Source organism: Ornithorhynchus anatinus, chromosome 2, assembly GCF_004115215.2.
Source record: "Ornithorhynchus anatinus isolate Pmale09 chromosome 2, mOrnAna1.pri.v4, whole genome shotgun sequence".
In the NCBI taxonomy this organism is placed as follows: domain Eukaryota; kingdom Metazoa; phylum Chordata; class Mammalia; order Monotremata; family Ornithorhynchidae; genus Ornithorhynchus; species Ornithorhynchus anatinus.
Genome location: NC_041729.1, coordinates 154,581,741 through 154,600,404, shown reverse-complemented (window position 1 = coordinate 154,600,404; position 18,664 = coordinate 154,581,741). Strand labels below are relative to the sequence as shown.

Here is an 18,664-nt window from a genome sequence, read left to right as displayed (position 1 = left end):
GTGGCCCGGGGGTCGACGGCGGGATGGGCGAGACCGAGGGACGGTGAGGAGGTGGGCGGCAGAGGAGCGGAGCGTGCGGGGTGGGCGGTAGAAAGAAGGGAGGAGAAGTAGGAAGGGGCAAGGTGATGGAGAGCCTCGAAGCCTAGAGTGAGGAGTTTTTGTTTGGAGCGGAGGTTGATAGGCAACCATTGGAGGTGTTTAAGAAGGGGAGTGACATGCCCAGATCGTTTCTGCAGGAAGATGAGCCGGGCAGCGGAGTGAAGAATAGCCTGGAGCGGGGCGAGAGAGGAGGAAGGGAGATCAGAGAGAAGGCTAACACAGTAGTCTAGCCGGGATATAACGAGAGCCCGTAGTAGTAAGGTAGCCGTTTGGGTGGAGAGGAAAGGGCGGATCTTGGCGATATTGTAAAGGTGAAACCGGCAGGTCTCAGTAACGGATAGGATGTGTGGGGTGAACGAGAGAGACGAGTCAAGGATGACACCGAGATCGCGGGCCCGAGAGACGGGAAGGATGGTCGTGCCATCCACGGTGATAGGGAAGTCTGGGAGAGGACTGGGTTTGGGAGGGAAGATGAGGAGCTCAGTCTTGCTCATGTTGAGTTTTAGGTGGCAGGCCGACATCCAGGTGGAGACATCCCGGAGGCGGGAGGAGATGCGAGCCTGAAGGGAGGGGGAGAGGACGGGGCGGAGATGTAGATCTGCGTGTCATCTGCGTAGAGATGGTAGTCAAAGCCGTGAGAGCGAATGAGTACTAAGCACTGTACTAAGCACTTGAAAAGTACAAGTCATAAACAGAGACAGTCCGTGCCCAACAACGGGTTCACAGCCTAAAAAAGGGGAGACAGACATCAAAACAAGTAAACAGGCATCAATAACATCAATATAAAAAAATAGAATTATAGATACATACACATTAATAAAAACAGAGGAATAAATATATACATATATATACAAGTGTTGTGGGCCAGGGCGGGAGGTAGAGCAGAGGGAGGGAGTCGGGGTGATGGGGAGGGGAGGAGGAGCAGAGGAAAAGGGGGGCATAATCTGGGAAGGCTTCCTGGAGGAGGTGAGCTTTCAGTAGGGCTTTGAATGGGGGAAGTGTGCTAGTTCGGTGGATTTGAGGAGGGAGGGCATTCCAGGCCAGAGGTAGGATGTGTGCCAGGGATCTATGGTGGGACAGGGGAGAACGAGGCACAGTGAGGAGATTAGCACCAGAAGAGCGGAGGAGGTTAGCAGCAGAGGAGCGGAGGAGGTTAGCACCAGAGGAGCTGAGTGTGCAGGCTGGGCTGTAGAAGAAGAGAAGGGAGATGAGGTGGGAGGCGGTAAGGTGATGGAGGTATTTCCTAAAATACCATTTACTACTTCATTGCCAGTGAGCCAATTTCTCCCTGATGCGGAACCAGTTTTCTTGTTTAGTAGTTTAGAAGCTTTTTTCATTCTTTCAGGATATGAGAAAACCATTGAATACCCCGAAGCAGTATCTTACTCAGTATAACCGAGTGCTAGTAATTCTAACTAATGCACTGAAGCTGTAATTTATGGAACAGTATCTTCATGGGATGAGTGTGTGAAGCATGTGGAGATGCTAGGAGAATCTGACTTGACCTAGATTTTGATAGAGCAGCGGTCTGTGGCTAGGCCAAGCTGGGGTTGAGCTGGGGCCTACATTCCTCAATTTGGAGCAGGATCGGATTTGTTCCCTTGAGGACTCTGTTCCAAGTACCCTTACCTAGTGGGTATGGGCAGAAAATCCCTCAGTGCTCCATTTATGGCTAGCATGTATCCTAGGTGCCTAGGCCTTTCTTTCTCAGAGGTGTGCACCTCATGCCGTGGCCAGGGATTCCTGAAGAACATCCGGGAGAAGGGAACTTGGGCAGACCAGAAGTGAGAGCAGGCATTGAGTTCTCCATTTTCAGAAGGGTACATTCTGCCAATAATAGTAAGTCATATTTCCAAAATCCTAGAACGAGTCGTCTACAATCGATGCTTAGAATTCCTTAACTCCCATTCTCTCCTAGACCCCCTCCAATCTGGCTTCCGTCCCCTCCGCTCTACCAAGACTGCTCTCTCTAAGGTCACCCGTGACCTCCTTCTTGCCAAATCCAATGGCTCCTACTCCATTCTGATCCTCCTTGACCTCTCTGCTGCCTTTGACACTGTCGACCATCCCCTCCTCCTCCACACCTTATCTCACCTTGGCTTCACGGACTCTGTCCTCTCCTGGTTCTCCTCTTACCTCTCTGGCCGGTCATTCTCGGTCTTCTTCGCTGGAGCCTCCTCGCCCTCCCATCCTTTAACTGTCGGAGTTCCTCAAGGGTCAGTTCTTGGCCCTCTTCTGTTCTCCATTTACACTCACTCCCTCGGTGAACTCATTCGTTCTCACGGCTTTGACTACCATCTCTACGCAGATGATACGCAGATCTACATCTCCGCCCCTGTCCTCTCCCCCTCCCTTCAGGCTCGCATCTCCTCCTGCCTCCGGGACGTCTCCACCTGGATGTCGGCCCGCCACCTAAAACTCAACATGAGCAAGACTGAGCTCCTCATCTTCCCTCCCAAACCCGGTCCCCTCCCAGACTTCCCTATCACCGTGGATGGCACGACCATCCTTCCCGTCTCTCGGGCCCGCGATCTCGGTGTCATCCTTGACTCGTCTCTCTCTTTCACCCCACACATCCTATCCGTTACCGAGACCTGCCGGTTTCACCTCTATAATATCGCCAAGATCCGCCCTTTCCTCTCCGCCCAAATGGCTACCTTACTGTTACGGGCTCTCGTTATATCCCGGCTAGACTACTGTGTCAGCCTTCTCTCTGACCTCCCTTCCTCCTCTCTCGCCCCGCTCCAGTCTATTCTTCACTCCGCTGCCCGGCTCATCTTCCTGCAGAAACGATCTGGGCATGTCACTCCCCTTCTTAACTCCAGTGGTTGCCTGTCGACCTCCGCTCCAAACAAAAACTCCTCACTCTAGGTTTCAAGGCTCTCCATCACCTTGCCCCTTCCTACCTCTCCTCCCTTCTCTCTTTCTACCACCCACCCCGCACGCTCCGCTCCTCCGCCGCCCTCACCGTCCCTCGGTCTCGCCTATCCCGCCGTCGACCCCCGAGCCACGTCCTCCCGCGGTCCCGGAACGCCCTCCCTCCTCACCTCCGCCAAACTGATTCTCTTTCCCTCTTCAAAACCCTACTTAAAACTCACCTCCTCCAGGAGACCTTCCCAGACTGAGCTCCTCTTCTCCCTCTACTCCCTCTGCCACCCCCCCTTTACCTCTCCGCAGCTAAACCCTCTTTTTCCCCTTTTTCCTCTGCTCCTCCCCCTCTCCCTTCCCATCCCCACAGCACTGTACTCGTCCGCTCAACTGTATATATTTTCATTACCCTATTTATTTTGTTAATGAATTGTACATCGCCTCGATTCTATTTAGTTGCCATTGTTTTTACGAGATGTTCTTCCCCTCGACTCTATTTATTGCCATTGTTCTTGTCTGTCCGTCTCCCCCGATTAGACCGTAAGCCCGTCAAACGGCAGGGACTGTCTCTATCTGTTGCCGACTTGTTCATCCCAAGCGCTTAGTACAGTGCTCTGCACATAGTAAGCGCTCAATAAATACTATTGAATGAATATTTATTGAGTGCTTACTGTGTGCAGAGCACCGTACTAAGCTCCTGGGACAATACAATACAACAGTATCTGTTAGTTGTGGGGTTTCTGTTGATTTCCTTCTCTGCTTGCCTTTCATTCTTCTGAAAGCAGCTACTTGCTGTAGGCCCGAAAAGCCAGCCAGAGAAACTGCATGCTTGTTTACTTGATTTGATGTCTGTCTCCTCACTTCTAGACTGGGAGCCCGTTGTTGGGTAGGGATTGTCTCTATTTGTTGCTGAATTGTACTTTCCAAGCTGTTAGTACAGTGCTCTGCACACAAGTAATCGCTCAATAAATGAGTGAATTAAATGAATGAAAGAACAATAAATAGACACAGTCCTTGCCCAAAACGAACTTAAAGCAAAACACAGTCCTTATATTCATGACTTCCAACAGATCCAATACCAATCAATCCATATATCATATATATTGAGCACTTACCATGTGCAGAGCACTGTACTAAGCACTTGGGAAAGCACAGTATAACAGAGTTAGTAGACACGTTTCCTGCCGACTAAGTCAACGCATTTATGTGTATTCATTCATTCAATCGTATTTATTGAGTGCTTGCTGTGTGCAGAGCACTATACTAAGCGCTTGAGAGAGTACAATATAACAATAAAACAGATACATTCATTCATTGAGCTGTATTTATTGAGGACTTACTGTGTGCAGAACACTGTATTAAGTGCTCTGGAGAGTACGGTATTACAATAAACAGTCACATTCCCTGCCCACAATGAGCTGTTTATCTTCAGAAGAAACAGGAAACTGCTCTGAGAGGCAAACGGTTTAAAGGAGTTTTTGTCATCACCTTAATGCAGTCGTATATCCTCTCTCCAGATGTCTGGGCTTGTGGCTAAAACTCAGTTCCCTCTTTTTCTGGGCCATCAACTGCGTGGCCCCCACACAAGGAGCTCATTGTTCTTCCTCCGGCAAATGGAACTTGAGAAATGTGCTATATCACAGACATATCCCCAAACTAACTCATATAGGCCTAATGTTAAAAATAGTAGTTTATTGGTTATTGTATCTGGTCTGTTATAGAAACATGCCAGAATTGTTTGCAGCAGGAAGTATTACTCTGCCTAATCACAATTACCTGCAAGAAACAACCCTGTCAGGTGATCTAGATAATACATTTAAATCAGGTTTGTTTTTTTCTTTCTCATTCTTCCCACTACTTACACAACCCACTATTGAGGCAGCTCTGGTTAGGAAAACATTATCCATAGTTTTCCAGAGGTTTTGTTCTAGATGAATGCCACAAAAAGGAAACACACCCTCTAGTATGTAATATTGATCAGAGCTCCATGCATTGTTGGTATTATTATGGTATTTGTCAAGTGCTTTCTATGTTTCAAGCACTAAGTGTCAGGGTGAGCATAAGTTAATCACGACAAAGTCTGAGAGGGGTCTCAGGGGTCTCACTTGACGTTCACAATTCATTCATTCAATAATATTTATTGAGCACTTACTATGTGCAGAGCACTCTACTAAGCTCTTGGAATGTACAGTTAGGCAACAGAGACAATCCCTGCCCAATGATGGGCTTACAGTCTAATCTCTAATTAGGAGAGCAGGTACTGAATCCTCATTTTGCAGACGAGGAAACTGAGACACAGAGAAGTTAAGTGACTTACCCAAGGTTACAGAACAGGCAAGTGGAAAGCCAGGATTAGAACCCTCATCTCATCTCCCACTCACTTCTTTGTTGCCCTGACTTGCTCCCTTTGCTCTTTCTCCCGCCAGCCCCACAGCACATAAATATAATTTATATATTATAAAAATAATATATAAAAATATACATTTTATATCATATAAAATAATGTAAATGTATATATAATTATATGTAATATTTATTTGTAGGCTGTGAGCTCATTGTGGGCAGGGGTTGCCACTGTATATTGTTGTACTTTCCCAAGCACTTAGTACAGTGCTCTGCACACAGTAAGCACTTAATAAATACAATTGAATGATAAATGAATGAATGAACCCAGGGCCTCTGACTCCCAGGTCCTTGCTCTTTCCACTAGACCACACTACACATACGCTTCTTCTGATGTTGCATAAGGTTCTCTCTAAAAAGATGTGAGATATTGGAATATTCCCCATATGTGTAGTAAAAATGTGTTAAGGAAGAGTTGTGCACACTTTTAGTCATTTGGGACACCTGTGCCATTGCTTTTTACTAGACTATTTCTCATCTCTAATAGGTATTACTCAAGCCATATGATAACTTCCTGTCAAATGACCGAACAACAATTTAGTTTCAGGGAAATGAAAATTCAATTCTTAGGCAGTGTTGAGTTCCCATTAAAAGTATGCTTCCATTATGAGCAATTTTTCTTCAAAAAATACTAGCACCTAAAAATCAACAGTAAATTGAGGAGACTGCAGAAAGAAGACATCAAGGTGAACAAATAAGTGGAAAGTGATCCACAGTAAAACTTATTTTTTAAAGGCATACCTTTAAAAATTTGTTTCATTTAAGACATTACAATTATATCTTTCCAAGTCTTTATATAGGATGTCATTGTCAGATAAAAATCTATATGAAAGTTGATTACCATGCTTTTTTAGAGGAACAGTTTGTTAAATTTCTTACTGAAGTGATATATATAGTTTTTATGGACTTAATGTTTTCCATAACAAATGCAGTCACAAAATTGTATCCTATTTTGTACATTCTATTTTGGAAAATGATCATTAAATAGTCAAGATTTACAATTTTTATTTTGTAACTGCCTTAATAAAAACAGACCATCTCTCTTTACAGCAAGTTTATTTCAGATCGTGAGAGTAGAAGAAGCCTGACCAACAGTCACTTGGAAAAAAAGAAATGTGATGAATATGTAAGTCCCACTACTTAATTTGGAAATATTTCAGTTACAGTGTAGAAGAGCATGTGGTTCTAAATTACTAGAGCCATTGCATATATAATTGACCTAATATAGGATAAAGCTAACATCAATGTAAATGGAAGAAAAATGATTGCCCAATTAATTGAACTGAAGTTAATTCAGGCAATTGTAACTAAAAAAACCTATTTGATTTGACTTTCTGAAACATAAATGTGTCCTGCTTTATTCCTTTATACAAATTCGTGGGGGTTATTTCAAGCAGTTCTTGTCTGGATAATCAGCTTTTTGGGATAACCTAAGTTCATCTAATTGGCTTTATACTGAATACAGTGTCTCCCTGAATATCTTTCCTTAATTTGAGTCATTTTTTGTAATGCAATAATTCGATAATTCAGAACAGGGTTTATTGTTTCTCTGTGAAAGGTTCCATTGAATTTCACTTTTGGCTTGTTTTCTCTGCAGTAACTCAAAATTTTATTTGATTTAGGATATGAACTGCTAAAATCAAAGCACTTTCCCTAATAATTTTTCCCTTTGTACAGATTCCAGGAACCACCTCATTAGGGATGTCTGTTTTTAATTTAAGCAATGCCATCATGGGCAGTGGAATTTTAGGACTTGCCTTCGCATTAGCAAACACAGGAATACTGCTCTTTTTGTAAGTACTCTTTTGGTAAGTGCTTAAGCACTGTCTGTTGAAACTGTTTTTTTAAGAATACTTGCATTTATAGAGTGTTTATAAACCATTGAGAATAACATTTTGTTTTTTTACTAACCTAGGTAAATCAGTTCATGGTTTTAAAAGTCACAAACCCCTAAGAATTTAGCAGTCAAAATAGATATTACTGAAGAGGTTACACAGTCTTAGTCTTACATCTAAAGGAAGGTAGACTCAGTTCGTCTTTAAGGCACGTTTCGTTTCACTTTGCTTTTAGTGAAAATGCTGTTGGGGAATTAGGGAGCGTTCTTCTGATAGTAATGCATCTTTTTGGACAGAATGCAGTGTTGGAAGAAGAGTTTGTGCATGTTTATGCACGATGAAGACATGCATGGTACAATTTGAATGATCTTTCACACCAGATTCATGAAGACTGTAACCCCCCCCCCCCACATGTTTTAGGATCAATCAATCAATCAATCAGTCACTGGTATTCACTGAGTACTTACTGTGTGCAGGGCACCATACTAAGCCCTTGGGAGGGTACAGTATAGTTGAGAGATGTGATCCCTGCCCCCAACACCTATGCAGTCTATACGGGGAGATACTTAAAATAGATTAGGCTTAGTGGAAATAGTAGAATATAAGAATGTTTAACGTTTGCAAAAGTGCTGTGAAGCCGGGCTGAATATCAAAGTGCTTTAGGGCTAGACAGCCAGATTCTTAGTCAACACAGAGGGGAGGGTTGGATAGAGGAAAAATGAGATCTCAGTCAGGGAAGACCTTTCAGAGAAGCAGTATGGAGGATAGAACACGGGCCTGGGAGTCAGAGGGTCATGGATTCTAATCTCGGCTCTGCCACTTGTCTGCTTTGTGATCTTGGGCAAGTCGTTTCACTTCTCTGGCTTTCACTTTCACTTCACTTTACTGTCTCATCTGTAAAATGGGTATTGAGACTGGGTCCAATCTGATTTGCTTGTATCCACCCCAGCACTTAGTACAGTGCCTGGCACATAGTAAGCACTTAACAAATACCATAATTACTATTATTATAATTAGAGGATCTTTGAAGGCGGGGAGAGTAGAGGTCTTTCGGATATGAAGGGGGAGGAAGTTCCAGGCCCATAGGGAGGACATGGGCAAGAGGTTGGCAACAGGTTAGATGAGCAGAAGTTACAGAAAGTAGGTTGGCCTTAGAGGAGCTGAGTGTGCTGATTAGGCAGCGGTAATAATAATGATAATGATGGCATTTGTTAAGCACTTACTATGTGCCAAGCATTTTTCTAAGCTCTTGGGGGGATGCAAGGTAATCAGGTTGTCCCACTTGGGGCTCACAGTCTTAATCCCCATTTTACAGATGAGGTAACTCAGGCACAGAGAAGTTAAGTGGTTTGCCCAAAGTCACACAGCTGACAAGTGGCTGAGCTGGGATTAGAACCCATGACCTCTGACTCCCAAACCTGTGCTCTTCCTACTGAGCCATGCTGCTTCTTGTTAAGAGTTGTAGTAGCTGCTTGAATGCTTAAAGCCAGTGGTAAGGTGCATATGTGTGATGCAGAGGTGGATGGGTCACCATTGGCGTTTCTTGAGGAATGGGGAGATATGGACTGAACTTTTTTTAGAAAAGTGATCCAGGCAGCAGTGTGAAGTATGGTGTGGGGAAAGACAGAGGGCCAGGAAGTCAGCGAGGAGACTGATGCAGGATCAAGGTGGGTTATGATTAGAGCTTGAATTAGCAGTTTGGAGGGAGAGGAAAGGGTGGATTTTAGTGATGTTTTGAGGTAGAACTGACAGAATTTCATGACACTGACATTGTGGGTTGAACGAGAGAGATGAATCAAAGATAATGCCAAGTTTACAGGAAAGATGGTGGTGGTGTCTGTGGTTATAGGAGAACCGAGTATATCTAAACCTTTTTTTGAGTTTGCTCTGCTGTGCTTCATAGTAAGAGCTGAATCTTGTGACGAGAAATTTTATATTTGTCCAATTTTCAATCTTCTCCTAACTACTGAAGAATGCAGCATTTGAAAAAGTGAAAATCTGCCTTATGGTAGAACTGAATGTACCTGATTTCTATCCTGGTTTTCTTGATTTCTTTTGGGACTGTGATGTGTAGATTGTTGTTCATTTTCCATTTGTGCAAGTCCTTTGTCTGCTGAGTGTAACACGAATACTACCTGTTGGCAGTTGACTTGTTGTAAAATGTTTGTTCCATTTTCTAACTTAAAAGTGTCCGATTTTATGCCTGGAGGAAATGATAAGCCTTGGGATTTTTTTTTTGCTCTGCTGTGGCCCATTCATATTTTTGGCCCTTTTATAGATGTGGTAGGTGGTTCTTCTGTAGCTAACTTTCAAAATACTGTTTGCTAGAAGGACATGTGACCAACCTGTGTTTTTATCAAAGAGGCAGTGGGAGTTGTTAGTGGCTAAGGCATCCTCTTAGACCTATCTGAGAAGCCTAGTGGAAAGAGCACAGGCCTGGGAGTCAGAGGGCCTAGGTTCTAATTCCAGCTCTGCCAATTGCTTGCCATGTGAACTTGGGTAAGTCACTTAACTGCTCTGTGCCTCAGTTTCCTCATCTGTCTATCTTGCCACTGCCCCCTTGCCCATGTCCTGCCACTGGCCTGCAATGTCCTCCCTCCTCAAATCGAACAGACAGTGACTCTCCCCACCACTTCAAAGACTCATTGAAGGCACATCTCCTCCAAGAGGCCTTCCCTGACTAAGCCCTCCTTTCCTCTTCTCCCTCTCCCTTCTGTGTCGCCCAGACTTGCTCCTTTTATTCACCCCCCTCCCAGCCCTACAGCACTTATACACATATCTGTCATTTATTTATTTATATTAATGTCTGTCTTCCCCTCTAGACTGTGAGCTCATTGTGGGCGGGGAATATGCCTGTTTATTGTTATATTGTGCTCTCCCAAATGCTTAGTACAGTGCTTTGTACACAGTAAGTGCTCAATAAATACTACTGAATTAATGAATAAAATGGGGGTTCATTACCTGTTCTTCCTCCTCCAACTTTGACTATGTGTCCTATGAAGGGCAAGGACTCTCCCATCTTGAGTGTAAGCTCATTGTGGGCAGGGAACTTGTCCAGCAGCTCTGTTATTCTGTGCTTTCCCAAGCACTTAGTACAGTGCTCTGCACACAGTAAGCACTCAATAAATACAATTGGTTGAATAAATAGGATTGACTGTTATTTTGTGTCTTCTCCAGTGCCTAGTACGGTGTTTGGCACTAGTTAATCCTGAACAAATACGATAATTATTACTATTATCAATATTATTATTAATACTAGTCTTAAGAGCCAAAGGAACAGAGATAGTTGAAGTAACAATCAAAAGTATATATTAAAGTGGCTGCTGTGAGCAGAGCACTGTATTGAGTGTTTGGGAAAGTACAATGGGAAAGAGCATGGTTTATAGGTAAGATAAGCATATGTGCTATGGGGGAAATGAATACTCAATCTTCCTAGGTGGCATGGAAGTGCTGAAGTGGTAAGTGAAGGAGATTAGCAACTATTCGAGGAAGGTCTCCTGGAGGAGATGTGATTTCAGAAGGATTTTGAAGGTGGGAAGAGCTGGGGTCTGTCATCGATGACCTTGTAGAGAATGAGCCTAGTGGATGTAGGGAAGGGGACATAAACAAGGCACTTGAGGTTCAAAGATAGATGTTTGAGAGGAACTGGGGGTTCCGAACGTATTCTGCCCATTGGAAGAATTTAGACAGAAATGGGAGGAAGAAGATGGGGTGATCGCTCACTGGGACAGTGGGTTCCGTAGAAGGCTTTCTTAGGATGGGGGAGATAACAGCAATGAGAAAGGAGTATTCAGAGTTAGCAGTTGAGGATTCAGCGAAGCAGCCTTAACAGCTAGGACTCCATACTGTGGATATCAGCTAAACTTTATGTATTTGCTAACAGGGGAACAGAACTGGTACACAAACTCAGACTTCTCCCTCCTAATCTAAATGGCTTTGGATTTGTGGTCACTAGAAGACCAACTGTTTATGCAACTGCTAAAAGCCAAGATGTAACTGGCAGGTTTCAACAGGTCGAAGGCACTTTTCCAGAATCATTGTCCAGCCCTGGGGTAGCAAGCTGGTCCAAATTCTTTTTGAATGGCAACGGTAAAAAATCCCAATTGACTCTTGGAGGGCCCACTGGTGATCTATTCACTGCGAACCTTTGGAAACTTTCTTGGACCTTATTGAAGACGCCACTTGTTTTTTTCAGCTGAGGGTGGGACTTGTTTTTTTGGATTGATTGGAATGCTTAAGAGTGACACTGTTTCAGTTGGCCACAAGTCCTTTCAGTTTGGTTGTGTGCATCTTATCCAGCTTTGCCCGTTAACAAAAATATTTAGGTTTTGAATTTGAATACATTAGGCACTAGCCATGATTTATTGGAAGTCAGTAGAATTGTAAAGTGGAATTGTAAGTCCTTAGTACAGTGCTCTGCATACTGTAAGCACTCAAAAAATACCACTGTTGAAGATGGTGATGAATGATGATGATGATGAAGAGGGGGTTAGAGCCAGGGAAATGAGATAACATGCATTGGGGAAGAAGCATGGAATACTAGGGTGTCGGGTGGATCCTGTGTTCAGTCAATCAGTGGCATTTTTTTAATGGTATTTGTTAAGCACCGATCACATGCCAGACACTTTACTAAGTGCTTGGGTAGGTACAAGTTAATCATATGGGTATCGTCCTTTTCCCACGTGGGGCTCGCGATCTTAATCCCCATTTTACAGATGAGGTAATTCAAGCATAGACAAGAGATTTGCCCAAGGTCACACAGTGGAACATTTACTGTGTGTAATTTACATGGGAGAGGACAATGCAACGAAGTTGGTAGACATGTTCCCTACCATGAAGGAGCTTACAGTGTAGAGGGGGAGACAGATATTAAAATAAATTATGGGATGTACATAAGTGAAACAGCATTGCCTACTGGAAAGAACATGGGTCTGGGAGCCAAAAGGCCTGGATTCTAACCAAAGCTCCATCACTTGCCTGCTGTGTGTCCTCGGGGAAATCATGTAACTTCTCTGTGCCTCAGTTTTCTCATCTATAAAATGGGGATTAAATCCTACATAGGGTGTGAGCCCCCTGTGGGACAGGGACTCCGTCCTACCTGATTACCTGTACCTACCCCAGCACTTAGTTCAGTATGTGGCATATAGTTAGCACTTAACATGTACAATAAAAAAGTGCTATGGGGCTGGGGATGGGTCGTGGCTCGGTGGAAAGAGCACGGGCTTTGGAGTCAGAGGTCATGGGTTCGAATCCTGGCTCTGCCATGTGTTAGCTGTGTGACTGTGGGCAAGTCACTTAACTTCTCAGTGCCTCAGTTACCTCATCTGTAAAATGGGGATTAAGACTGTGAGCCCCACATGGGACAACCTGGTTCCCCTGTGTCTACCCCAGCGCTTAGAACAGTGCTCTGCACATAGTAAGCGCTTAACAAATACCAACATTATTATGGGTCGAATATCAAGTACTTAAAAGGTACAGATACAAGTGCATAGGTGACACAAAAGGGAGAGGGAGTAGGGGAAATGAGAGATTAGTCTGGGGAAGAGTTGTTGTGGGATACGGATGGATATCTTGGCAGAAGCAGTGACTTAGGTGAGATGTCTTCTGTGATGACCCCTATTCCCTGTGGTACGACTTCCCACTCCTCAAAAACCTCCAGTGGTTGCCCTCCCCTCCCCTGCTCAAGCAGAAACTCTTTGCCTTGGCTTTGAAGCACTCAGTTGGCTCTCTTCTTCCTAATTATGGTCACCCGTCCCCCACTCTATTCCAGCTTGCACGCTTTGCTCCTTTAATACCAGCATACTCACTGTGCCTCTGTTTGCTCTTGTTGCTGACCTCTTGGTCACACCCTCCCGTTTTCCTAGAACTTTCCCCTTCACATCCAGGAGACAACTGCTCTTCCCACCTTCAGTGCCCTTCTGAAATGATGATGATGATGGTATTTGATAAGCACTTACTATGTGCCAAGCAGTCTTCTAAGCGCTAGGGTAGATACAGGGTAATCAGATTGTCCCACATGGGGACAATCCCCATCTTAATCCCCATTTTATAGGTGAGATAACTGAGGCACAGAGAAGTTAAGTGACTTGCCCAAAGTCACATAGCTGATAAGTGGCAGAGCTAGGATTAGAACCCACGACCTCTGACTACCAAGCCCGGGCTCTTTCCACTAAGGCATGCTGCTTCTGAAATCACATCTCCTTTAGTCTACCCTCCCTGACTAATCTCTCATCTTCACTAACCTCTCATCTTCCCATCCTATTTCCTTGTCTTCCGAGAATGTAATTTCTTACACATGTGGTCCTGTGGATAGAGTATAGGTCTGGAAATCAGAAGGAGATGGGTTCTAATCGCAGCTCTGCCACATGTCTGCTGTGTGACTCTGGACAAGTCACTTAACTTCTCTGTACCCCTTACCTGTAAAATGAGGATTAAGACTGTGAGCCCCATATGCAACATGGACTGTGACAGCCCCGATTAGCTTGTACCTACCGCAGCATTTAGTACAGTGCCTGGCATATAGTAAGTACTTAACAAATCCTACTTAAAAAAATGCCACTTAGTTGTCTTGAGTATTCAAAAAAGACCCCACTAATGGTGACGTTCACTATAAGTGTATGTGTGGGTGAAAAGCCAGGACAAGAGTACTGGTCACACTGGGCATAATCAATTAATTCATTAATGGTATTTACTGAGTGCCTACTATATTCAGAGCACCATATCAAGCACTTGGGGGAGTATAATGCAGCAGAATTAGTAGGTTCCCTGCCTATAACAAGCTAGTTTATCCTTTGTTGTGGTGTTTTGCACAGTGAATGAAGCACCTGATGATGTTTTCTCTTTTGCCTCTTTCTTTTTATGTGAAAGTTTTTTGCTCAAAGAGAGTCAGTCCTTGCTTGATTGCAGTGTGCCATGCAGGTCGGTACTCAGAAATTACCTTTAGGTTTTCAGCTGGGATGCAGTATTTATTTATTCCATCGTATTTGCTGAGCACTTACTGTGTGCAGAGCACTATACTAAGCACTTGGGAGAGTACAGTATAGCAATAAAAGAGACACATTCCCCGCTCACACTGTGCTTCCCATCTAGAGGCTTCAGTATTGTGTGAGGCTTCGTTTTACCGGGTCCTTAAAACGTTTCCTCTGCCCTCCTTGCTTTCAGTGTCCCAATTTCATGCCTTGAAACAGGAGCTGTTTGTGTATCCTACTGTCGCTCATTCTCCTCTTAGGTCCCTCCCATTATAGCTCTTTTAAGGTGAACGTCCTCGCTACTAGGAGAATGTAGTGAGTTCCAGAACTTTCATTCATTCATTCATTCAATAGTATTTATTGAGCGCTTACTATGTGCAGAGCACTGTACTAAGCGCTTGGGATGAACAAGTCGGCAACAGATAGAGACAGTCCCTGCCGTTTGACGGGCTTACAGTCTAATCGGGGGAGACGGACAGACAAGAACAATGGCACTAAACAGCGTCAAGGGGAAGAACATCTCGTAAAAACAATGGCAACTAAATAGAATCAAGGCGATGTACAATTCATTAACAAAATAAATAGGGTAACGAAAATATATACAGTTGAGCGGACGGGTACAGTGCTGTGGGGATGGGAAGGGAGAGGTGGAGGAGCAGAGGGAAAAGGGGAAAATGAGGCTTTAGCTGCGGAGAGGTAAAGGGGGGATGGCAGAGGGAGTAGAGGGGGAAGAGGAGCTCAGTCTGGGAAGGCCTCTTGGAGGAGGTGATTTTTAAGTAAGGTTTTGAAGAGGGAAAGAGAATCAGTTTGGCGGAGGTGAGGAGGGAGGGCGTTCCAGGACCGCGGGAGGACGTGACCCAGGGGTCGACGGCGGGATAGGCGAGACCGAGGGACGGCGAGGAGGTGGGCGGCAGAGGAGCGGAGCGTGCGGGGTGGGCGGTAGAAAGAGAGAAGGGAGGAGAGGTAGGAAGGGGCAAGGTGATGGAGAGCCTTGAAGCCTAGAGTGAGGAGTTTTTGTTTGGAGCGGAGGTCGATAGGCAACCACTGGAGTTGTTTAAGAAGGGGAGTGACATGCCCAGATCGTTTCTGCAGGAAGATGAGCCGGGCAGCGGAGTGAAGAATAGACCGGAGCGGGGCGAGAGAGGAGGAAGGGAGGTCAGAGAGAAGGCTGACACAGTAGTCTAGCCGGGATATAACGAGAGCCCGTAATAGTAAGGTAGCCGTTTGGGTGGAGAGGAAAGGGCGGATCTTGGCGATATTGTAGAGGTGAAACCGGCATGTCTTGGTAACGGATAGGATGTGTGGGGTGAACGAGAGGGACGAGTCAAGGATGACACCGAGATTGCGGGCCTGCGGGACGGGAAGGATGGTCGTGCCATCCACGGTGATGGAGAAGTCTGGGAGGGGACCGGGCTTGGGAGGGAAGATGAGGAGCTCAGTCTCGCTCATGTTGAGTTTTAGGTGGCGGGCCGACATCCAGGTGGAGACGTCCCGGAGGCAGGAGGAGATGCGAGCCTGAAGGGAGGGGGAGAGGACAGGGGCGGAGATGTAGATCTCGTGTCATCTGCGTAGAGATGGTAGTCAAAGCCGTGAGAGCGGATGAGTTCACCGAGGGAGTGAGTGTAAATGGAGAACAGAAGAGGGCCAAGAACTGAACCTTGAGGAACTCCAACAGTTAAAGGATGGGAGGGGGAGGAGGCTCCAGCGTAGGAGACCGAGAATGATCGGCCAGAGAGGTAAGAGGAGAACCAGGAGAGGACAGAGTCCGTGAAGCCAAGGTGAGATAAGGTATGGAGGAGGAGGGGATGGTCGACAGTGTCAAAGGCAGCAGAGAGGTCAAGGAGGATCAGAATGGAGTAGGAGCCATTAGATTTGGCAAGAAGGAGGTCATGGGTGACCTTAGAGAGAGCAGTCTCGGTAGAGTGGAGGGGACGGAAGCCAGATTGGAGGGGGTCTAGGAGAGAATGGGAGTTAAGGAATTCTAGGCATCGATTGTAGACGACTCGTTCTAAGATTTTGGAAAGGAAGGGTAGTAGGGAGATAGGACAATAACTGGAGGGGGAAGTGGGGTCAAGAGCGGGTTTTTTTAGGATGGGGGAGACGTGGGCGTGTTTGAAGGCAGAGGGGAAGGAGCCCTTGGAGATTGAGTGGTTAAAAATAGAAGTTAAGGAAGGGAGGAGGGCAGAGGCGATGGTTTTAAGAAGGTGAGAGGGAATGGGGTCCGAGGCGCAGGTGGAGGGGGTGGCACTTGCGAGGAGGGAGGAGATCTCCTCTGAGGATACTGCAGGGAAGGATGGGAAAGTAGGGGAGGGGGTTGTTGGGGGGGAGGGGAGAGGCGGAGGGGTGACTTTGGGGAGCTCAGACCTGATCGTGTTGATTTTCGTGAGGAAATAGGTGGCCAGATCATTAGGGGTGAGAGATGGGGGAGGGGGAGGAACAGGGGGCCTAAGGAGAGAGTTAAAGGTCCGGAACAATCGGCGGGGGTGACGGGCATGGGTGTCGATGAGGGAGGAGAAGAAGCTTTGCCTGGCGGAGGAGAGGGCAGAGTTAAGGCAGGAAAGGATAAATTTGAAGTGTGTGAGGTCGGCTTGGTGCTTGGACTTTCGCCAGCGGCGCTCAGCAGCTCGAGCATAGGAGCGTAGGAGGCGGACGGAGGAGGTGATCCAGGGCTGTGGGTTAGTGGCGCGAGAGCGGCGGAGGGAAAGGGGGGCGAGAGAGTCGAGATGAGTAGAGAGGGTGGAGTTGAGAGCGGAGACCTGATCGTCGAGAGTGGGAAGAGAGGACAGGGCGGCAAGGTGAGGCGAGATGCTATTGGAAAGACGGATGGGATCGAGAGAGCGGAGGTCTCTGTGGGGCAGTAGCGAAGATTTGCAGGGGGAGGGAGTGTGAGAGATGAGGCAGGTGAGAAGGTTATGGTCCGAGAGAGGGATTTCAGAGTTGGTGAGTGAGGAGATAGTGCAGCGGTAGGAGATGACGAGATCGAGGGTGTGACCGAGTCGGTGAGTGGGCGCGGTATGGTGGAGGAGGAGGTCGGCAGAGTCGAGGAGGGATAGCAGGCGGGCGGCAGAGGAGTCGTCGGGTACATCCGTATGGATGTTGAAGTCTCCAAGGATCAGAGTGGGCAGAGAGAAGGAGAGAAGGAAGGTGAGAAAGGGGTCAAGGTGGTTGAAGAAGTCGGAGGTGGGACCGGGAGGGCAGTAGATGACGGCGACAAGTAACTGGAGTGGGTGGTAGAGGCGAATGATATGGGCTTCGAAGGAGGGGAAGGAGAGGGAGGGGGGAGGAGGGATAGTGCGGAAGCGGCATCGGGGCGAGAGGAGGAAGCCGACGCCTCCTCCCTTACCGGTGAGTCTGGGGGAGTGGGAGAAGGAGAGGCCTCCGCTGGAGAGAGCGGCGGCGGAGACCGTGTCTTCGGGAGAGAGCCACGTTTCCGAAAGGGCGAGGAGGAGGAGAGAGCGGGAGAGGAAAAGGTCATGGATGAAAGGTAGCTTGCCTGTAACAGAGCGGGGGTTCCAGAGGCCACACTTGAAAGTAGCTGTGGGTGCAAGGGGAGGAGGGGGGGAAGGGCGGGGGGAGGGGAGGGTTTGGATGGGAAGGAGGTGGCGGGGCCCTGGACGAGGAGAGGGGGATGAGGGGTGGCGGTGGGACAAGAGGACTGGGATGGGGCATGGGTGGGGAAGAGAGAAGGGGGGAGGGGGTGAAGAGGGGGTTAGGTGGGGGGAAGAGTAGGGGGAGGGGGAAGAGGGGTAGCGCTGGTAAAGTGGGGTTCTAGGGCGGGAGAGAGGAGGCGGGGAGGAGACAGAGGAGAGAGCGGGAAAGAGCTGAGCGAGAGAGGGGAAGGGGAAGGGGAAGGGGAGGATAGGAAGGGGCGGGAGGGGGGAGGGGGGGAGGAGGGACATGGCGAGGCCAGAGAGGTGGGTGGCAGCACTGACAACAATAAACAGTAATAAACGAAATCGGTAATATAGCAACATGATACAATATGATACAATACAGTGGTGCTAATATAGCAACATGATACAGTATGATACAATATAGTCGTGTTAATAAAAGGGGTGATGACCAGGGTCGGGGGTAGACTCGATTAAGGGGCGACCTGATCAAATTCAAAATCTGACGACAATAAACAATAAAAAGCGAGATCGCAAATATAGCAACATGCTACAGTAAGGCACACTATAACTTCATTGTTCATGGTCTTGTCCTGCCACTTGATAATGAGTCTGGCCCGTAGGTGACGCTGGGAAAAACGGTCAAGGAGTCAGGAGTAGAACCCAGATCCTCTGATTCCCAGGCCCGTTTTCTTTCCACTAGACCATTCCACTTCCTAGTCTGGCTTTGACCATTACTTTATCATCGTCACTCTCCTAACTTCCAAAAGTGCAAAATGTCAGCCTAGATATCCTAGAAAAACAAAATGCTCACAGGGTTTGGGTTTTTTTAAGAGTGTTATATGAAAGCATTCCATCAAGGTCAAAAATGTGGATTAAG

General features: G+C 46.6%; 1 protein-coding gene across 2 annotated transcripts in view; it reads left to right on the top strand.

The window, feature by feature from the left end:
• SLC38A1 (solute carrier family 38 member 1) overlaps window positions 1–18,664 on the top strand; it is a 95,970-nt gene that overhangs the window by 39,863 nt on the left and 37,443 nt on the right. For both annotated transcript variants that reach the window (XM_029057629.2, XM_029057628.2), the window contains 2 exons: window positions 6,421–6,496; window positions 7,048–7,163. In XM_029057629.2, the coding sequence (XP_028913462.1) occupies window positions 6,421–6,496; window positions 7,048–7,163 (192 nt within the window). The remainder of the gene's footprint in view (window positions 1–6,420; window positions 6,497–7,047; window positions 7,164–18,664) is intronic.